Source organism: Phodopus roborovskii, unplaced genomic scaffold, assembly GCF_943737965.1.
Source record: "Phodopus roborovskii unplaced genomic scaffold, PHOROB, whole genome shotgun sequence".
NCBI classification, from domain to species: Eukaryota; Metazoa; Chordata; class Mammalia; order Rodentia; family Cricetidae; genus Phodopus; species Phodopus roborovskii.
Window position 1 is genome coordinate 2,561,558 of NW_026126511.1, and position 22,654 is coordinate 2,584,211.

At 49.6% G+C, this 22,654-nt stretch overlaps 1 protein-coding gene across 1 annotated transcript in view; it reads left to right on the forward strand.

The window, feature by feature from the left end:
- Positions 1 to 329: 329 nt before the first annotated feature.
- Positions 330 to 22,654, forward strand: part of Slc15a1 (solute carrier family 15 member 1) — a 42,857-nt gene continuing 20,532 nt past the window's right edge. The window contains exons 1-8 of the mRNA XM_051195204.1: positions 330 to 349; positions 13,582 to 13,598; positions 13,941 to 14,022; positions 14,120 to 14,261; positions 15,084 to 15,203; positions 17,776 to 17,875; positions 18,084 to 18,174; positions 20,137 to 20,220. Of these exons, the coding sequence (XP_051051161.1) occupies positions 346 to 349; positions 13,582 to 13,598; positions 13,941 to 14,022; positions 14,120 to 14,261; positions 15,084 to 15,203; positions 17,776 to 17,875; positions 18,084 to 18,174; positions 20,137 to 20,220 (640 nt within the window). The 5' untranslated portion in view covers positions 330 to 345. The remainder of the gene's footprint in view (positions 350 to 13,581; positions 13,599 to 13,940; positions 14,023 to 14,119; positions 14,262 to 15,083; positions 15,204 to 17,775; positions 17,876 to 18,083; positions 18,175 to 20,136; positions 20,221 to 22,654) is intronic.

Consider the following 22,654-nt stretch of genomic DNA (forward strand, 5'->3'; position numbering starts at 1 on the left):
GGGTGGTGCCTGGCAACACAGATTTTAACAGGGCCTCCAGGTGGCCTCTCACGAAAGGAGTCCTGGGCTGCAGATGTCTCTCTCCAGCCACACCTGCCCTTCCACACAGGGTCGGGGCTCCGCTCCAGGGACAGGTACCCTGCAGCGCGGGGTGGGGGGGGCCAGGGGGTGGATTAAGAGGTGTTAACCTGGTTCCTCCAAGGGTGGAGTCCCGGCCGGCCCCGCCTCACACTCCTACAGCCCCACAGGTAGCCAGCTGGGCAGGGCCTGGAAACAAAGTCAGGGAGGCTGGACTCCTGCTCGCCAGTCGCCAGCTGGGAGCCTCAGAGCCTCAGAGCCGCCACCATGGGTATGTATGCTTGGGCAGCTGGGGCGGGGTCTCTTCTGTGGCAGAAACACTTCTGTTGCAGGGCGCCCCGGGCAAGACTGCTGAGCAGGAGGCACTGGGCAGGGGATGGATGGCCCCGCGAAGCTGGAAACCTAGGCATAAAGTTTGAAGTTCCCTCCTAGGCGGCCAGACGCCAAGGCTGGGGAGTAAATGCAATACTGGCCTGCCTCTTAGAGACTCCGGTTTTCATTCTGTCGGTGCCAAGTGGCTGTGGCCTTGGACTTGGGCTGAATTCTGCTCGTGATGGCAGGAAGGGGCGGTACTGGGGGGCCCCGTGGGGACCTTTGCCCTGCCTCTAGCTGACAGGGTGGCCCTGGAATTCTCAAGTAAATCCCTGACCCCAGGGTGAGTCAAGCCGCCTCTCTGTGGCCTTCTCTAGGTTCTTCGTGGTCCTCAGATTTAAAAGGCACACAAATCCAGTAGCCTATCCTTGCTTGAGCAGTCTAGGCAGACCCTGAGGCCACCTGTCCCCTTAAAGCTGGGGTAACAAGCTGACTCCTCCAAAGCCCATCTCTGATGGACAGCCTCGGCTTTTCAGGCTGCAGGGCACAGGCAGCTGAGAGCCCGCATGGCCTGCTCGTGGCATTGAGTTCGTTTTTCTCCTGCCGCACCAGGAGTTTTAGAAATAGCAGCAAGGGGTCTCACATCGAACCTCGCTGTAGCAACTGACTATGAGGGAAAGATTTCTCGTGTCGTTTTAGGGGGCATAAGACTGTGTGACCCCAGCTTCTACGAGGAGCTCGGGGCCCAGCTTTTTTACCACTTTTGTAACGCTGCTGGGAGCAGCTTTGTGATGCTTATGTTAGACTCTGATGCCGGGTGCCGGGGTTGTCATAGGATTCGCATCGTGTGTGATGTGTTTTAGCCTCCTAACAGACAGCTCCGGTGAGGACAGTTCTCAGAGACCCGGGAGAAAAGAATTTAGAACTGACTTTAACAGCACAGAGCTCCAAAAGGAATGGGTATTTCCTCGGTTACAAACTCCTCAGCTGGAGTTTTGCAGCAGAGGTTGGCATGGCAAGAAATAGCAACCAGCCGTTTATATTCAAACCAGGGTTTGACTTTGACTTGTGGACATCGCGGCCTCTCGGAGGTGTCAAGAACAAGGACATGGAAGAGATAGTTAAAAAGTGATTCGAGGCAAAAAATTAAAAAATTAATTCTAGTAACTTGCCCTATTAAAAATAATTGTTGGCAGTTAGATTGTGTCAGATTGTTTCCGGTGCTGTGAGATGGGCCATTAACACTAGAAACACTCGGTGAGCAAAAGCAAATAGCAGAAAGTAGTCTGAAGAGAAAAGGCTGCTCTGAGACTTCTTCCCTATGTGATTGAGTCAAAGCAGTGTTCACAGCAGGGACCCTCCCTCCCCCTGGGAATCCAGAGGTAGAAGTGATGGATGACCTGACCAGGACACTCACAGGGTGTGCAGCTGCCTGGGATGTGGGCATCCATGGCCAAACCTGACCGCTGTCCACTGAAATCTTAAGCCTCAGGCTTGTTTCTAAGCAGAGATCAGCAGTCTTTTCTAAGCAGGGCCGTGGTAGTGACACCTGGGCTCTGTCCGGGGAGTGTAGAAACAGCCCAGACACTGTAAACACGTGGGTGGAGCTGTCCCAATAAATCAGTTATAAGCACTGACAGTGTAATTTTGTGTGGTTTCCTTTCCACTTTCAGTTGTCTTTTTAAAATGCTCCAAGTTTTTAGTGAATTTTATTTATTTATTGTGTATGTGTGCATCTTGCGGTTTGCTTTGCTTTTGAGACAGAGTCTCATTCTGTGGCTCACACTGGCCCGGACCTCAAGTATGCAGCCCAGACTGGCCTCCTACTCATAACAATCCTCCTCCTTGAGCCTCCCAAGTGCTGGGATCACAAGTGTGATCCAGCACACCTTACACTTATATAATTTTCCACATACTCACAAAATAGCCTTCAATTTTTTTTCCAATTATTTAAAAATAACACATCAGTCTTAGCTAGATGCAGCTCTGAGCCTGTTTGCTGACAGTTGGCTGTTTTTTCCTGGCTGTCTGGCGGAGGGAGGTTTCTGAACAGCAGAAACTCTCACGCAGCCACGTCGCCTATGGGTCACTATTTCTAAGACGTGGCTTCTTCCCTGTCGTCACTCTTACATAAAACTGCAGACGCCTATGCTGGATTTGATGCGGCTATGAAATACACTTCATACTTCAGTTCCCTCGTGTACTTAAATTGGACTCTGACAGTTAGGTACAAGAGTCAAGCTCTAAGAAGGAAGCTCGGGTTACTTGAGAGGTCTGCTTCCTTCGTGAAGCATGCTCCACATCTCACGCCTCCCTCAGATCTCAGCCTTGTTTACATGTCCTAGGAGTTTCTCCAAGTCAGCCTCTTGCCTGGGCATGAAGGGATGAGCCAGGCTTGCCTCCCTCCCACATGTCCATGTAAAAGTCCTTCCTCGTTCTGTCTAGCATGAAGGGTCAAAGTGCCAGAGAAGCTGGCACGCTGCTCCAAGCTAGGAGTGAGCAGCTGGAAGCTGACAGTTGTACACATGGATGGCAACCTGGCTAGCAGCAAGAAATGAGAGGTGCTGAGCAGGGCTGGTGCTAACTTTGCTAATTTTTTTTTTTTTGAGATGGGGTCTCAATTCAAATGTTTTATATCAGAAAATGATCCTGCACTTCTAATCCTCCTGACCCCCTTCCTAAGTGTTGGGTTGACAGGTGTGCACAGCCCATTTTATGTGGTGTGCAAGATGAAATCCAAGACCGTGTGCATGATGGGCAGGCCCTCTGCCTACCATGCTCCATCCCTAGGTGGTTTCCCAGCTTTAGCACACATGAACTCACATGCATGGGCACCACCCCTAGGTCCCTGGCTCCGTGGACTGGGATGGGAGGCAAGGATGGGCCTGTACACAAGTTCTCAGGTGCCCATACTGCTAGTCCCGGGACCATCTCTAAGAATGATGGTTTACAGTGACTCTAAGTGATCAGAACTGACTGCAACCTCTTCTTCTTGACTCTTACCAGTGTTTAAATGTTGCTATTGTGTCCTAGAAATTAGATTGTGGTGATAATTAGTCTGGCCTGCCCCCTGGGTACCTGTGAGTGTGTGTCCGTTGTGATGGGCAGATTTGTGGCAGTTTTAAAAAAATGACTGTAGAGGCAGGGAGAATCTAAATGAGTTGATGGATCACAGGGCGGGCAGAGGGGGCCCGAGGCCCCTGACATATACAGATGTTTACTTCCCTTGGAAGCAAACCATATCCTCAGGGCAGGAACCAAAATTCTTAGAAACCTTTCCGTCTTCTGGATTGCTGCTGAGAGAGGAAGCAGCAATAAAGATGGGTAGAAGCTGCTAATCCTCGGCTCCGCCGTCCACACGCTCCGTCCACAGCGCCTCCTCGGTGTGGAAATCTCCCTTCTCTCTCGGGTTTTCTGATTTCTCACTTTCTATCTGCCCTTGAAATTCCCAAGGCATCTGCCAGAGCCCGCAGAGATGGCTCTGCTTCATCTTGGCTTAAAGTCAGAGTTCAACCCATCCTTACTCTTCCAAGGTTAGAGTCCTAAGACCTAAAGGTCTGAGGCATGGCTACTGTAGGATGTTTGGTCATAGTCGTGTCCAAATAACAAGAGACCTGCTCTAATCTCTCTCTTAGTATCTTTGCCTGCTGTTTCTCAGTCCGCCCTCTCCCTCTCAGGCAGGAACATGGGTTAACACAGACTGACCCCACAAGGCGCGGCTGCCACAGATGATGGACCACTACAGATGACTACGGCAGGCATCCTGTGAAGGAGGAGCAGAGAGTAGATTTAGGGCCTTTGACTGGTCCAGCTTCCAGGGAACTTCCCCAGAGAAGGGCATGCTGCCATTCTGATCTCCAGGGAGAGCCACTTGGAACACACTGGCCACATACCATGGGACCGTGCTCAGAGGCTGGGACTCCTCAGCCCTGCTGTGGTCCCTCTCTGGGGCCAGAGTCCATAGCACAGTGGCCAGTGGATTCTATCCCGGGCAGGAGGGAAAGTGGGTAGGTTTCTCAGGTGAGCTGATAAAGGCATAAAAACAAGGGTGCGTCCCAAGGGACATCTGCGCATTCCTCCCTGATGACAGAAGCGAGGAAGGAGCAATGTTATCAGGAGCCAGTGACAATGATTGACTCAGAGCCCTGCGCGTAATGCTGAGGCTGCAACACAAGGAGCCAGTAAATCCCTGCTTTATAACCCTGTCACTTTTTCATAAGCACAGCTGCTACTGGCTGGCAGGACAGAGGTAAAGCGCTTCTCAGCATTTGGAAAACGCTATTGCAGGGACTGGAAAGTTGGCGCGGTAGTGATGAGCTCTTTCCGCTCTCCCGAAGGACCCCAGTTTGGTTCCCAGCACCCACATAAAACACCACCTGTAATTCCAGGTCCAGGGGCTCTACCACCATCTGCTGGAATCTACGGGCATCTGCTCACAGGTGGCATACATATGCTCTTGCAGCTTGCCATAGTCCTCAGGGCAGGGAAGGTTTCTATCCAATCCCCTGGATGTTATGTGGGCGGGGGTGATAATGAGCATGAGCCTCACTGCGCTAGGAGGTTTTGGTTCAAGAATCATAGTCAGGCTTGGAAAGGATACAGAGTACTCTTAGGTGGGGAGACACAGCCCACGTTCTCAAAGCAAACCATTTAAAATGCCTGCAGGCTGCCCACAGGGACAAGCTCCTGTAACAAGCTCTGTTGGAACCCAGCAGAGGTTGGCTTGTAAAGCTGAGACTTTCTTGAGAGAAAGAATCCTCTCTATCCAACCCAAACACATGCACTCACGCAGTGAGCTCCTTCCCCAGGGGGCTCCCATAACTAAAACGACTTGAGGGCGTTTCCTCCCGATATGGGGGTGGGGGGAGCGTTCTGATCCAGGCTTTTCTCTTGGCTTCTGGTGGCATTGAAGCCCTTGGCTCAGGGACATCGTTTCCATTTCTGTTTTCATGGTCACATGGCCATCTTCCTTCTGTGTGTCTTCCCCCATCTCTTGTAAGACCATCGCCCACGTTGGATTAACCGCCCACCCTTCTCCCGCTGGACCTCACCTAGGTGAATTATCCTTGCAGCAAGCCTGTTTGCAAAAGGTCCGTATTGTGAGGTTCTGGAAAGAACTGTGTAACCCCCATGATACCAAGAGAATGTGTTGTATCGCACACGTATGGAATTAAGTTATAATGCGTTACGTCGCACGCATACAGAATCAAGTTGTAATAGGTATTGGAGTCAGCAGCAGCACCCCAAGTGCCACCTTGGATGGCCAGTGGCTTCCCCAGCAACACAAATGGACTTTTGCATCACAGTCTCCAATCAATCCTAAACAACCTATCTAGTAACGAAAACATATGGGACTGAGTACCCCACGGTATAGGCAGCATCTACGTGGGGTGTGGTGGTGCACGCCTTTAATCCCAAAACTGGGGAAGTAAAGGCGCACAGATCTGTGGGTTCGAGACCAGCCTAATCTACATAGTGAGTTCCAGGACTGTCAGGGCTACAGAGTAGCCTATGTCAAAACTCAGGCAGAAATGCACCAGGTGAATCACTGAAAAAGACAAAGGAAGATTGGGCACTTTATCTCGTTATAGGAAAGCTGGGGCCTTACTCTGCTAATACTGTGTTAGGGGAGGCTGAGGGCCCGGGGTGCTAAAGTCCCCAGGCAGTCTTTGCATTATGTGCAGTCACTTACACACTTTTTTTTATCTTCAAAGTAGCAGTTTCTTCCATGCTTGTTCACCCCGGATTATAAAACTGGGGGCAAAAGTTACTTAACACTTGCATGGACCGTTACTAGATACTATGTAACAAGATTTCAAATGCACACATTTTACCAGCATTTACTTCCAGAATGTGCTTATCTTTTCGTATTAGCAATGAGGCATGCACAATCTAAATGTCAATAAGGAATGAATTTTTGTTCTGTCTCGAGCCCTTCAGATTGACTTTGCCATAGTACAGCAGGTTTTTGTTTCCTAGTCCTGAATTGTCATCTTAAGAAAAGAAAACGTTGTGTGTGAAAGTTGTAGTCTCGTTGTCTTCAAAACAAACTCCCAAAAAGACCAAAGGCTAGTTCCTGTTAATTTAGTGATATATAGGTAGTATGGGTCTTGTTATCCCCTGTGAGAATATACAAGATCATGTTGTGTATCAATACAGCATGTCCACATATCTCTTCTGTATCTGTGTCAGCTATGGGCATTTAAAATAAGCCTCAGTCTAAGTCCTGACCCAAGGGTGTTCTGCAGTAAAATATCCAAGGGCAGATAAAGAAACCAGCTTGGAGAGCAAGGGTTATGTCAGTTACTTTCTATTGCCCTGACAAAACACCATGACCAAGCCAACTTACAAAGGACGGCATTTAGCCGGGACTCACAGTCCCAGAGGGTTAGAGTCCATGACCATCCGGGAAGGGAGATTGGCCTTAGGCAGGTCAGCGTGGGTCTGGGGTGGTAGGTGACAACTTACATCTGGATCCACAGGAGTGACAGATGGGAGAAGGGAGGAGAGAGGGAGGAGGAGAGGGAGGGAGAGGGAAGGAAGAAAGGAGAGACAGAGAAACTAACTGGGTGGTTTGAGCTTTTAAAACCTCAAAGCCCACCCCTAGTGATACACCTTCTCCATCAAGGCCACAGCTCCTAATCCTTCCCAAACAGTTCCACTAACGGGACCAAGCATTCAAACCTATGAGCCTGTCTGGCCATTCTCACTCAGACCACCATAGTTTGCCATTGTGGTGCCCAGGGAAAACGTCTTAGCTGAGCGTGTGGTCCCTGTCTATACCTGGGCAGAATTTAGGACTACTTCACAGGTCTTTTGTTTTGTTACATACTAACTCTGCTAACCTTCCCCTGCTATGAAGCACTTTGGGATTGAATGGTTTCTGATCTTGTCCAAAGACAGTTGGGTCCTGTGGCCCTCCAAGCCCCTGTGTGCGGATTCACAACAAAAGGTGTGCTCAGAGAGTCATGCCTGGTTATGAGACAAGACTTTGTGCATGCAGGCACACGTGTGGAGAGGCCCAAAGTTGATGTCAAGTACATTTTTTGCTTGTAGTTTTTTAGGTTTGTTTGTTTGTTTGTTTGAGACACGGTATTATTATGCAGCCTTGCCTATTCTGGAACTCACTCTGTAGACCAGGCTGGCCTCAAACTCACAAAGACCCACAATGCCTTACAATGTCAAGTGTCTTCCCTAATCTCTCTCCACCTTACTTTTTTTTTCAGACAGTCTCTCTGTCTTACCAGCTTACCAGCTGGCTGGCTGGAGAATGCAGAGGTCTTCCTATCTCTGCCTCCACAGGGCTGGGATTTAGGCACTGTTTCCTGAGAATACTGAACTCAGATCTCCATGTTTGCATAGCAGACACTACCTACTAAGCCCATCTCCCTGGTCCTTTAGAAACCGTTTTAAAGGGTAGAAAGATGTTGAGCATAAAGTAGCAAGTGGTACGCAGCAAAGAGCCTTGGACCATCATGGGTTAGGATATGTATCCCCAAAGCTCATAAGTAGAGAAGTCCAGGTCCCCAGTACCCAGAATGCGATATCTCTAAAGGCCAGGGAGGTTGCAAATGTGACTAAAATGAGACCAAAGTGGGGTGAGCTGCAAGTTTAGAATAACTAATCTCTTTATTAGAGGGGCAAATGTGGGCACAGATACACCCACGAGAAGGATGCTGTGTGGGCATGGAGACCATAGCAGGCAATGTTTCTATATACTGAGGAATACCAGAGAATGCTAGAAACCCCCAGAGAGGCCCAGAACATTCTCCCTCTCAGGCACAGAAGACAAAAGCTCTGACAGCACTTTCATCTGAGACCCCTAGCTTCCAGGGCTATGAAGAAATGAACCTGGGCTGCTTTTGAGTCACCAGCATCATGCCATACCTTGGATTATAACTCCACAAAATGCATATGCTGTCCAGGCGGGAGCTGTGCCCTGAGCCTGAGCAGTGAGTGATGCCAAGTGAGGAAGGCAAAGACCCAGCTGTGGGCACACACAAGACCCAGCATGGTCTGGTGACAGATGAGAACGGGGCAAGGGCACATTATCGCTCAAGTGGGTCACACAGGAAGAGTGCCCTGGCATCTGGCCTTGCAACACAGACAGGTGCTGCTGATGGCACCCAGCGCTGAGTCGCTAAAGCTAGACAGCAGCTAAGTGGGTGTATGCGCCATGTCTGTCTCCTGAGGACCTGTGAGGATGGCCGTCACACCTGTTAAGGCTCGGGAGGTGCATGGGGTATAGACTCATCACAGCCCTTTCCTCCTCCTGTGTCCCAAGAGGACCACAGACTTTTGCCAGGACTCAGATCAGCCATGACCAAACAAGACTTTGGTAAGGTCCCTAGCACTGGGCTGATCCTTTTAGTATTTAGATAGCTTTCATTATTCTTGGGGCATTTGTTTTTGTTTAAGACAGGGTCTCTCTATAAACCACTGGCTGTCCTAGAACTCACTTTGTAGACCAAGCTGGCCTTGAACTCACAGATCTGCCTGCCTCTGCCTCCCCAGTGCTGGGACCACCCACCGTGCCTGACTTCACTTGCTTTGGCAGTCGGTGGTGTAGAAAGGGCAATCCCTGATCCATCTTCAGGCCGCCTCTTCTTTGTATGATATTCACCCACTGAATAATTCAAGATAAAGTCCATATTCAAGATCTGTAATGATATCAGCAAAGCCCCTTTTTCCATGGAAGAAAAGAGCCCAGAGGGTACGATTCAGATATTTTTAGAAGTGGTAGGAAATAGTTCTCTCTCCATCTGAAAGTAGGAGTTCCTTTCTCAGACCTCAGCAAATGCTTTGTTCTTCCAAGGTCCCAAATCCAACTTCTGGAAATGCACTTTGTGGCTCTAGTGTTGCTGAGGGATCTCAGCCGTGTGAGAGCCGTGTGATTTATTTTCTGACTGTGGATGGAGCATACACTATACTGTAGGCCTGTGACTGGCTGCACCCTCCAGGTTTGTGTAAAGACACTCTGTGATGTTTGGACGAGGATGAAAATATCGTCATGATCTTTGCCATCAATGACGAAATGCATTTCTCAGAACATAACCCCATTAGGTAGTCCTCACTTCATTGATTTTTAGGTAACAAAACATCACTTAGAGATTCTAACCCTACGTGGTTTAAGATACGCTCTGCATAAACCACAGGAAATGTTCTTGTTTACGGAGAAATGTTTCCAAGCGACGGGTCTCACCAGAGCCTCGCTTTCTCCTTGTCTGTCCCTCTCCTGCATCCCAAAGCTAGTAATGACAAATGGGGAGTATATAATGACTGTTACTAAATTTTGTCCAATTCTTTTTAGACAGTAGAAAGCCAAAATCTATTAGACATAATAACAGCCAAAGCCGATGTTTGATCAGTGATCAGACACACTGGCACCACTGAGCTTTCTTGATAAGGGAATCTGGACTCTAGATGTAGCCCTGATCATGCTTACATCTCCAAGAGATCTAGGAGCTGCTCCGGAAACACAGAGTCCCTGCAGCTTGCTGACTGAGTGTAATAACAGAGGAACAGCCACACGGTGGACGAAAGTAAGCAAGCCCTGCTGGAGCTGAGGTCTGAGTCCACACCCAGTCGGAACCTGGGGCCCCTGTTTCTGCACTTGGCCTTTCTGTGGTAGAAGTCCTGTTGACACAGGTACATTCAGATAAGAAACGCTGACATTGGCACATGGCCGGCAGACAGCTCTGGAGTCTATAAAAAGAGCTGAGCGACCTCTGCCCGGGAATAACTAAAGGCAATTCTTGGGAATGCACACCTTTCAAATCACAGAATGCTTCCCGCAGGATGGCTGGGCCCCAGGATCTCAGGCTGTTCCTTCAGGGAAGTGGGATGCTCCTTTCTCCATGACGAAATTCTAGGTGTGATGATTGGTCAACTAAGGTCTCAGCCTGCTAAGCATTCTCCATAACCACATATACGTTTTATGGAAATCGGTGCCAGGCAATATTTAACAGAAATACATAGTTGCTGCTGTAGAGATGCAGCTCCCTCCCCCGCCCCCATGGACCGGTGCACCTAGGGACACGAGAAAGGCACCTCGTGATGAAACTCACCCTGGCTGTGTGGAGTCTGGGCTGGCAGCCCTGCCTTGTGAGAACATCCCAGGCCTCTGTGTCTGTCCACCCTATTCCACACACTCTCTCTGAGGTTTAAATAGATAGAACATGGCAGGGCACTGCTGTTTCTTCAAGAATGCAAGCTGCCCTGCAATAAACCAGGGCACTGGAAAACTCCCACAGCCTGGCTTGCCTCCCCTGTCCTTATCCCTGAGCACTAAGTCTCTTCCTTGTGTGTGAATGAAGGGTGACAGTAGACAGTGTCCGTGGCTAGTGTACTGTGTTTTTATGGGTCTGTCAGGAATAGGGTGGCATAAGGGGTGGCGTACCCCAAAGACTAGGCGAGGATGCAGGATGAGAAACCACAGAGCAGGTATTCTTGGGAGAACCTTCGTACACCAAATGTGAGGGGGAGGAAGGTATCAAAACTCAGAGAGCGATGGAGCGGCAGAAAGGGCTGACCTCAGGCAAGCAGTGAGTATCACCAAGGTTACAGCTAAACTGGAGTGACCCCCATAGGGATGGCTTGAGGAAAACTACCCAGGGCTCCTCAGAGGCCAAGCCCAGCAGGGACTGCCAGGTCCTAGAGGCAAACAGATGAAGAATGCTCACCCATCCACACTCAGGAGTCAAACCTCTCCAGAAACACCCTCTTGGCATGCCCAGGGATGTGTTTCCATAGTAACCGTCAATCCAACCAAGACAGAAGTCAGCATTAACCACCACATAGATCAGGGTCAGGATCTGAACCCTGCTTGAAGATTGAGGCAGTGGACTCTTTGGAGATTGACTCAGTCAACGTCCCAGGAGCGTGTCATTCAAGGTTGAAGACACTAGGACCGGGGCGTCTCCAATTTACTTATGCATGAAGCTGGGGAGAGGAACTTTCATGTAAACTCTATTTGTTTTTACACTGTGTGTGAGCATGCTCGTGTGTACAAGCATGTTTGTATGGGTCAGAGGAAAACTTGTAGTTCTGAGAATTGAGCGCTTTCCCTCTGAGCCATCTGTCGTGTTGGCCCCTCGGGACCTCTTTTAGTAGCCTTAGAAAGCAGGGGCCATTGTTTATCTCCATTTCACTACCCCGTTATCTAGCCGTGCCCAGGACCCCAGCAGGCAGAACTGAGGTTCATCCTCAGGTCTGACTCCTTGGCTCGCTCTCTTTTGTGTGTGGCACCTTGAAGCAGCCCCTTCCTTCCATCAAAGAACTCTTAACCGGGGAGAACACCCATTTGGCTATGATGTGGAATCTTTGGCTCCAGCTTGGACAACAAGAAGAGTTGGGAACTGGAGTCCTAAGAGATCAGGGAAGTGGCATTTCCTTCCTTGGAGCAAGGACAAAAATAACATCAATCATACTCTGAAGTGGGCAAAAACACAAGACCGTCTGGCGAGATGCCTGGAGTCACGGCTGAGCCCACCAAGTGGAAGGAGCCTCAGCTCAGCTGTCAGGAATGAGGGGAGCTGTGCCTGCCCTGCCAGGGTGGGGGTGGGGGCAGGGGCTGGTTTGGGGGCTCCACATGATCTAGACTTAAAAAAGAAAGTTCCTCTTGCAGAACTGGGGTTTTGCTTATTTCGGGGTGGATCTGGAGGTTACTCAGACCGACAATACACGGTGGTGGCAGTTCTGAGGGAAACGGTTGTGAACGGGAACAAGAGACTGAGGCACAGGGCAGTAGCCGATCAGGACCAGCCCGGCTTCTGCCTTTGGTACCTGCTCTGGGTTGCTACCTGGGCTGGTCCCCCTGGTTCTCAGGGCCAGAGAAGTGATATCTTCATTCACATATGGAGATCTGTCAGGCAACAGGATTACCACAGTTTACGAGTGCTTCTCAGAGCGTGAGGTCTCTGGGCTGAAGCATCCACAGCAACTTGGCCCTTTCTTGATAGCCAGATCCTCCCTGAGTCTTAATACAAGGCACGATGACAAGTGTGGACTCCAGCAGAGCCGTCTCCAGAGAGTTCGCTTTGCTGCACAGCCGGGCGGGCGCGGGGGGCCACATCTGGGGCTGACGGATTACTTAGGATTCTTCGGCGCAGTGGTTTTCAAAGCGTGCAGCCCGGGACTGGATAGAAAATGCAGTCGCATGTGTGTGCCAGACCTACTGAGTCAGCAGCTCTGAGTCCCCGCCCAGCAGTCCTCACAAGCTCCCTGGAGAGTCTGGGGAACAGCCCAGCTGGCAACCAAGACTGCTGAGACATTGGGCTCTAAGACAAGACCAGTGGGGGCTGGGAAACAGGAAGAGGGTGCCTCCCCCCCCAAAAAAAGAACACGGTGGTTTCAGGTAGTGATAAGTAAGGAGCAATATGTAGGAATGGAGAGCAGAGAAGATTTTGTGAGGGCCAGAGGCAAGGATGCAGGATACTCCAGAATTCAGAGGAGCCGAGATCTCTGTTTCAAAGGGCATGGGACCAAAGGGCGCTCCTCAGATCTAGGTGGTGGAAAGCTACGCTAGGTTTGGATTCTCATCTTTTGTTTTGTGTTCGCCGTCTTCTAGTTTGTTCTTCTAACAATAGCTGTGTCCACAGTACGTCCTGTAAAAGAGGTAGGGATGTTATGACGCGTGACGCGCGCCCTCCAATAGAGACTCGGTGTAGAGGGGAGGCAAGAGCATGAATGTGTGAAGGGAATGTCAACACCAGTACTAAACGTGAGTGGAAAGGGGGTAGGGCTCCCAGCAACAGGTGGCCGTCTCCCGTGTTAACGATCTTTGAGAGAACACGCAGCGCGCCCAGTGAACAAACAACAGTTGGATATCACGGGGTTGTTGCGTGGAGAAGGGCTGGGAGGAAGGCATGGTTAGGAAAGAGTGGCTGAGTCCTCACTCTGAATTAGGCACCCCAAGGCATGCTGCACCCCAAGGGTTTAACCCTCAGAGTGCGTGGGTTTTAGGCAGAGGTAGCCTTTGAAGTGTCTGAGGAGGAAATGGTTAGGGCGCAGCTTTGTACTCACTCCGAGTGGCCGCACGCATCGCCCGGGGGAGGTCAGTGTTCACTACCCTCCTCAGACGTGAGAGCCCTGGCCTGGGATCCCAGAGGACGCCAAAGCTAGTTGCTAAGAGAAGCCAGGGGAGCTGTGTCTGACACAATTTTAACATTGGTGTTTTGTTTTTTCTTTTAGGGATGTCCAAGTCACGGGTGAGTATCCTTTGTCATCACCTGTATCTTAATCCTGAAAATTATCCAATATTTTGTTACTCGAATGTGCTTTATTCTCTTGATATACAGTGTGGTTAGGGTAGGAGGGATGGTCCCGAGGTCTGTATGGTGTCCCCGCCTTACGAAATGCTAGCTGATTTATTTCAAGGCAGTGTCTATGTGGGAATGACTAACACGGGCTATAAAAAATCACAAAATTCAAGATTCTGGGCCCGAATGGAGCTGAGAACTTATTAAGTGTGTGGGAATCTTTGTCCAGTGCTGGTGTGTGAGTGTGGACCGGTGATGAGCATGTCTGGATACTATTTTCCTTTTCGCCAGAGTTGCTTTGGGTATCCCTTGAGCATCTTCTTCATCGTGATCAATGAATTCTGTGAAAGATTCTCCTACTATGGGATGCGAGGTAAGTTTTGGGCTCACCTTGCCATTCTGTGAGAGCGTGTGTCCCCTCAGCCAGCCCTAACTTGGCTCCCTCTCTCCCGTCTGCCCCTGTGGAAAAGCACTCCTGGTCCTGTACTTCAGAAACTTCATTGGCTGGGACGACGACCTGTCTACCGCCATCTACCATACTTTTGCTGCCCTGTGCTACCTGACTCCAATTCTCGGAGCCCTGATCGCAGACTCCTGGCTGGGGAAGTTCAAGTGAGTGGTTGGGACTTTTTCACCGCACAAGCAGAGACGTTCGTTCGTTGTCAGCTTTGTGACTTGGAGCGATAGGCTAGGGGAGGGAAGACTCAAGGAAAAGAAACGTGTAGGACGTCAGTGTCCTTGTTTCTGCTTAATATCATATTCCTAACTCTTAGCGCTGTGAACTCAAGAAGGTTGTGACGTTTGTCATTGTTTTGTTTCTTTATGCCCAACCCCGACAGTATCATTCTGAAACAGTGGCAGGTGAGACTCAGCTTCCAGAGCTGGGAAAACAGAGACTGCTCAAGTCTTGCTTGCAGGCTCATGCGGCTCTGTGGACGGGAAACAACTTAGTCATGCCCGCTCCTGGCCAGCCACTGCTATCAGGCACAAGACTAGGAACTCTCTCTTTTATTGTTTGAAATTTTCATAGATGTATATAGTGTGTTGTTTTGATCAAGCTCACCCTGAATTCACCCCATCCAATCCCTCCCTTACCCCACCCTGTATTCCTTTCCCGATACCATGTTTCCTTGCTTGTTTTAACCCCTAAGGCCACCCAGCGCAGCCAGCATTAGTGAGTCTTATTGTCCAAAGCTATAAATATTAATTTCTGTGGTAGCAGAGGTGGGGGTGGAGGGAAATCAAGGTGGGGCTTCCCCCTCCGATGCTCCTGTGCCATCCGTCCTGAGAGTCCGCGTTTTTTTTTTTACCCACTTTTGAGAGCGGGTGGATCCATGACTGGATCCCATGAAGTTTTGCGGTGTTGGGTGGGGGGGGGGGGTTGGGGCAGCTACTGGGCAATTACCCAGGACTCTCTCGCCTTTCTGAACACAGGACAATTATTTCGTTATCCATCGTCTACACTATTGGACAAGCAGTCATTGCGGTGAGCTCAATTCATGACCTCACAGACCACGACCACGATGGCACTCCCGACAGCCTCCCTGTGCATGTGTGAGTCGGCAGCCGCTGTTGCCTACCCCCTCCCTTCTTGCTTATTAGATGCTCTGATGATCTGCCTTGTTCCTTGAGTGTCCCCAAGAGAGAGCAGACAGGTTTTTGCCTCCCTTGTCAGCAATACAGAGAAGGCGGTTTCAATGGGCTTAGAGTTGTGCCCTTAGGACGCCACCCCCTCACGCCTGCTCACTTTGACTTGAGTGTGTATGAACACGGAGGGCATTCATGCTCACCTTGTCTTCCCTAGAAGGACGCGGCTCCCATAGGCCCTGGCCCTCGACACCATCCGCTTTTCTCCCTGCAATCGTAATAGATCATTTCTGAGCAGTTCAACTGAACAGACATTGTCCTGACCATCTGTTCCGAACCCCTGACGGCAAGGTTTATGATCGCTGGGGTTGTTCTCTTTTCCCACGGTCTGGCTCAGGGCAACACTGACAAGGCCTGCTTGCTTGCTTTCTGTTTTGTAACCCAGCATCAGCCTCCCAAGGGCTGGATCACACGTGTGCGTCGATATTCTCTTGCTTAGGGTCACACACATCGATCACTGATTAGGAAACGGCCCTACGTGCTTGCCTATGCCCCGGTCTCGTGGCGGCTTCGCCGCGGTTGAGGCCCCCTCCTCTCTGATGCCCCCAGCTTGTGTCCAGTTGTCATAAACCGTCCAGCACGGCCGGCAGCCCGTGAACTTCACATGTGAACGAACACATCACTGCTAAGTCACAAAGTTCCCTTCTTTGTTCATCCCCAAGATCACACATTAGTAAGAACATACAATAGAAACTATTCCCAATTTTAGTACTCCTGCAGTCCTTAAAAATGAAAACTCTTCAGGAGTTCGGTCTCTACCCGGGCTTGGTGGTGCACACCTCTAATCTCAGCAGCAGAGGCAGGCGAGAGCTCTGTTGAGTTCAAAGCCAGCTGACCTACATAACGAGTTCCAAGACAGCCACTGCTACATAGTAAGATCTTGTCTCAAAAATAATAATAATAATAATAATAAAAGTTCAAAGCCTCTTTAAAATATCCACACTTTCTTTCCAAATCCAAAGTCTTTGTAGAACTCCAAAACCTTTTTAAAGGGGTTGTAAATATGGCTTACATTTAAATTATTAGATATAATGTCCACGGAAAGTCTCTGCACCCAGAGGACAGTCCTGATGCCCAGAAAAATGGGTGTTGGTAAGGGGCGGTGTAAACCGTGGGCAGCATAGACTACCAGGTCTCCGCCAGCTTCCCCACACAACAGCAGGGTCACCTAGGGTAAACGATCTTCTCCAAAGCATGGAGGGGTCTGGGGCTGGAGAGATGGGTCAGCAGGTAAAGTACTTACCATGCAAGCTTGAGAGCCTGAGTTCAGATCCCCATTTCCCCCCAAAGTGGGTGTGGCAGCATGCATCTGTAACAACAACTCTTGGGGAGCAGAGACAGACAGACCCTGGGGGCTGCTCACTGGCCAACCAGTGTTGCTAACAGGAAGAACCCCAGATCAAAGAGAGGCCTAATCCATCTCATTTTTAAATGTTTAAGCAACATTAACAGCCAAGAAGATATTTCTTACAAAACTCCAGATGTATGGTGCCTAACTCCTAGCAAAGCTCTAAAGTCACAAATGCTGTATGTTTCCTCTTTTCAGATAATTTTTTAGGTCAGCATATGAAGTAATGAGCTTCGCGGTGGCATTTTCATACACATGCCATTACACTTTGTCTTACGACCTAGTCATTATAATACATCATTTGTTTTGTTTCTGCCCGTCCTTTCCTACCACAGGCAGATGGAGAAGATCATAGTGCCCAGCCAGATATTCTGCTTTGCAATTAGATCATGTTTCCAATGCCATTAAATGTCTATTATGAGTCCATTTCGGTTGAGACACGGCTTAGGTTTGCTCAGCTGGGATGTGTGTGCCTGAATGTGTGCTGAACACTAAACTGTGCATGCCAAACATTCACTCCTCCACTGAGCTATGCCCTCGGCCCCTTAACTAACATCTCCTTCTTTTATTATAAATGATAAGGCTAGCCAGAAGTCCACATATAAATCTTTGTTCAGACTTCAAGCTATTTTCAGTGTCGTGGGTGATAAATGAGTAGACGGGGATGATGACTGGGATGTCCATGGTGTTGTTTTCACTCAACGCTCAGCCCGCGTTCCTGTGCATCGCCTTCTTTGCGATTGCGACTGCCGCTGCATCCCTCTGCGACTGCCGCTGCATCTCTCTGGTGACTGCCGCTGCATCTCTCTGGTGACTGCCGCTGCATCTCTCTGGTGACTGCCGCTGCATCCCTCTGTGACTGCTGCTGCATCCCTCTGCGACTGCTGCTGCATCCCTCTGCGACTACCCCTGCATCTCTCTGGTGACTGCCGCTGCATCCCTCTGCGACTGCCGCTGCATCTCTCTGTGACTGTTGCTGCATCCCTCTGCGACTGCCGCTGCATCTCTCTGCGACTGCTCCTGCATCCCTCTGCAACTGCCGCTGCCCCTGCCCCTTGTAGGGAGACTTTCTGGGGAGGCTCCTTCCTCTGAGGGCCTGCCACCTTGCCCTTAAACCACCCCTTTCCCCAGAGCGCTGTCCATGATCGGCCTGGTCCTGATAGCCTTTGGGACAGGGGGAATAAAGCCCTGTGTGTCTGCGTTTGGTGGCGATCAGTTTGAAGAGGGTCAGGTAAGAAACACAAACTGTACGGGAGCCCCGTTAATGACTGACAGCCCCCTGGTGATCGCATCCCTGGGCAGAGTCCCATCTCTGATCCATTCTTCTCCAGTAGAAAACTAACCGAACCAAGTCAGAACTGAGCTCACCTGTGAGCCCCATCACCTCCCAGGGTTCCCAGCCAAACTGTCAGACTCTAACTCTGTCCATTGCATGACAGGAAAAACAGAGAAACCAGTTCTTCTCCATCTTTTATTTGGCCATCAATGCTGGAAGCCTGCTCTCCACGATCATCACTCCCATACTTAGGGGTAAGAACCGTCTAGAAGGAACTTGGGTTTTCTCTTTTTAATGATGAGAAAGTCAGGTAAAGGGGCTAGGTCTTCCAGGCATGGTGGCGCACACCTTTAGTCACAACACTGGAGAGGCAGAAGCAGGTGGGACCTGTGAGCTGGAGGCCAACCCCGTCCTCACAGGGAGTTAGACCCTGTCTCAAAGCAAAGGCTAAGTCCTTGTCTTGTTGGGTTTATCTTGTCCCTTTTCCTCTAATGGCTAAGCTGCCACCCTTGCTGGGAAGTTTGTCAAAATCCAAGCTGTAAACTTCCTTGCACACTTTACCTGCCTCCAGCCTCTCTAGGACCACTGGAGGCTCAAGCCGTCCTTCTCACACCATCGATTCCCTACTTTTGCATGGGGAAAGATGGCGCCCACCACGATGTGTGCGAAGACACGTAGAGGGCTGTGGTTGACTTTCGGCCCTTTGTCCTTTGCGCCCCTGTGGAGTTTCAGTGAGTTGGGAAGAACTTAGTGGACAAGGGTTGTCCTCTGGCTTCCAAAAGAAAGACTCAGAAGCGCGAGAGGAAAGGCATTCACTTATAATCCAAGCAGTTGGCAGGTGAGAGTAGGAAGCTGTGTGTTCAAGGCTACCCTAGGCTCTGCAGTGAAGCCCTGCCTCACAGAACCAAGGGCATATACAAAGAAAGACCCCCAGAACACCCGAGGTGAGTATCAATAACTCTCTGCGATCCGATCTTTGTGTTTATTTGTTCACGCTCCGCTGGGAGCTTGTGAAGTTTTCCAGCAGAATGGACAGACTAACAAAGCCACGGTGTTCTTGGTTGAATCTGATTAAATTATGAAATTAGGGTCATAGTTTGAAGAGGACCAGAAAGAAACTTAAGCCCGGCCCTAATTTGCTTTTATACCTTTATTATGCTCCCTTACCTCCTCTTCCAGGTTCTTTGGGAAAATGTACAATGTACGTTGTAACTATAGAATGTGTCGAGAGTGATTTCTCAGAGTGAAATCGTGACTGCACACACATAATCAACTGAGTATGTGTCGAAGGTGCCTATCACTTTGTTAGTGGAGAACTGGGGAGCCACAACCCCTCAAACAAGGAGTTGATTGGCAGTTCTTGAGGAGCGGGGCCTTCGGCTTGCCATGAATGGGAACCGCGTGTACACCCTGAGCAGGAACGTTTCCCTAACCATCACTTCCCACTAGTTAACTCCTGGGGGACCCAGGCCTCCAGGAGGAGCCAGCATCGCTCTGAGAGTGTTTGCATGGGTCCTCTGCTGCCTTTACAAAGCCTTAATGCCTTTGCTTACCCAACTGAGGGTGCCCCATGTCTGCCATCAGTCGGAGGTGGCAGACTATGAGTCGCATCCAGGAACCTGGGTATAGCCATCATGTAGGTCTGACTGCTTCCCCTATGAAGGCAGAGTTGAGTTACGGCCAAAGCCAAATGGACCCTAAAGCCAAAAATAGTTACTTTCTGGCTCTTCCTCGCTCACCTGGCACAAGCTGCCATACTGACAGGCCATAATATTGAATGGTAGTACATTTACCTTAATTCACCGAGTCCCACATATCCCAGTTAGAGGACCCAGGTCACGTTTACAGAAGACAAGGGGACATAGAGGTAACTAAGCAGGTTAAGGTGCTGGCTGTGAGTCCTGACACCCTGAGTGTGAGTCCTTGACCCACATGGTTGAAGGAGAGAATAAAATCCTGCAAGCTGTCCTTTGACCTCTGGATGCGTATTTATACACATACAGAGAGACAGACAGACAGAGAATAAATGACTATAAAGTTCTGAAAAGAAAGTTCATCGAACAAGCTGTGGAGATATTTTGTTCATTAAGGCAAACAGGAAAGTCCAGGATATTAAACAAAAATGATATGTAATCAGGGAAGGTCTTTTTAGAAATGGGAACGATATATACATTAGGAAAAAAACCCAATGCATTTTAATCATTATTTCTCCTCAGTTCAACAATGTGGAATCCACAGTCAACAGGCTTGTTACCCACTGGCCTTTGGGGTTCCGGCGGCTCTCATGGCTATCGCCCTAAGTAAGTAGAAATCTGTTGACTTGACACAAGCTCAGGCCCAGGGGAGGCTCCATATTATCACATCTAAGCTTTTTAAGTCCATGTGCCAAGTTGTAACAAAAAGTATTGTGAAGACCTGCATTTTTAGGAGAGGAGAAAGTGGGGTGGCTGTATCACACGAGGGAAATGAGATCTAAAAGGGCTTAGGAGAAGAGGTACCAGATGACTTGAACACTAGATCTGGGTCTACCTAAGTGTTTAAGCGGAGGTGATGGAGTCTGCTAGCCGAGCTCGCCCAGGTCTGAGAGCGTCTACTGTCACCAGTGCGTGTAAACTGCAGCTTGAGTGGAGAGATCTGGTTCCGTGGCCACTGACTACTTCTGCTAGGATCTAAGTTCCCATTATGCACCACCCCACGGGTTTCTACAGAGCCCTCTCCTGCTACAAGGACTATGTGTGCGCACATGGCAGTTATGTTTATTTGCGCAAGTGTTTCTTATGTATCAGTGGCTGTTGCTTCCCTTTAGATTACTTTTAGCTAGCACGCAGACGTTTCTTTGTGACATGCTCATGTAAACTCAGCATTGCGTCTTTTTCACGCTCACTTCCCCTCACCTATGCCAGTCCTTCCCCGTTCTCGCTGCTCCCCTTCCTCTCCAGAAGCAGCCCCCTCTACTTCAGGAAGTAGGTGATGGGTGGACGGATGGACAGATGGACGGACAGACGGACAGATGGGTGGATGGATGGATGGACGGATGGATGGATGGATGATAGGTAGATAGATAAACAGATGATAGATGGATGGACAGATGGACGGACAGACGGATGGGTGGATGGACAGATGGATGGATGGATGGATGGACAGATGGATGGATGGATGGATGGATGGATGGACGGATGGGTGGATGGATGATAGGTAGATAGATAAACAGATGATAGATGGATGGACAGATGGACGGACGGACGGATGGGTGAATGGACAGATGGACGGACGGACGGACGGATGGGTGGATGGATGGATGGACGGACGGACGGACGGATGGGTGGATGGATGGATGGACGGATGGGTGGATGGATGGATGGATGATAGGTAGATAGATAAACAGATGATAGATGGATGGACAGACGGACGGACGGACGGACAGACGGATGGGTGGATGGACAGATGGACGGATGGATGGATGGACAGATGGATGGATGGATGGATGAATGGATGCATGATAGGTAGATAGATAGACAGATGATAGATGGATGGATGGACGGACAGATAGATAGATGATGGATGGATAGATGGATGGATGGACAGATGTACAAATGGACAGGCAGGCAGACAGACAGACAAGCAGATGATAGAAAGATGGGTTGGTAGACAGATAGAATATAGATTCCACACATGTGTGCTAGTTTAAAGCATTTTTTTCCCCTTAAGAAATATAAAGAGGCAACCTGGGATGTTCTGAGTACAAAGTTATGGCGAGAAGGAAGGACCTGGCCAGTGGTCCCCCCAAGCCCTGACTTCTTCACGCCTTCTCCGGGTCTTGTTTTCCGGTCTCACCGTATCTAACGGGACCGCCCTTTTCACCTCCTTTTCTCACATTTGTGGGAAGCTTTTAGGGCTGCAGTTGGAACCAGCCCGCTTGCTCGCTTCGAGCCTGGGAGGCGGAGTATGGATTGGGAAAAGGCTGGTCAAAGACGTTAAGAGAAAGACAGGATGCGGTCAGGAGGGCAAACCCAGTCAAAACTGAGCACCCTTAGTTAACATCTCTTCCATCCCATAATTCTTCAAAGATGGCCATAGTCTTCTACATGGCTCATGCACGCTTCTCCCAGTTCTGAATTGAAAAGGACACTTCAGTTAAATTCTCATTTAGCCTGGATAAGTCATTCTTAAGAAAAAGATTCCATCTCTTCCTATGAAGGAATTGAGACCACAGGCTTCCACAGCTATTTCAGAAATTTCTGTGCTTGAGTTAGGCTTCAGTTTGTTGGGAAAAAGCAGAAAGGTTACAGTAGTAGCTGGCAAAGGGAAATGCTGGCTCAGCTTACTGGGAACCTTCAACACCCGTGTTTGTCAGGGCATTGGGCATCAGCATGAATCAGCGTCAAATCAGTTGGCCGTGAAGGGCAGCTATACAACAGTTATGAACCTAGTGGGACCCTGAGAGCAAATGGCTGTCAAGGCCTCGGCCTTAACACGGGGAAGCGAGTGACCCTCTGATGCTCTGAAGTTACCAAATTGTGGCATTGGGTGATCGGGAAACCTAATGTAGGCTCTCCTGCAGGAATGCTGTCTTTATGGGCCATTTTCACAAGATGCCTACAGTTAACAAGCTCCAAAAAGAATAATAGCCTCACTGAAAGGGTGTCTCTCATTTTTATCGAAGCAGCTGCAGAGGGCAATTAATTTATAACCCCACTCCTTTACGATTACTGGGGGCGGGGCGGGGTGGGGATT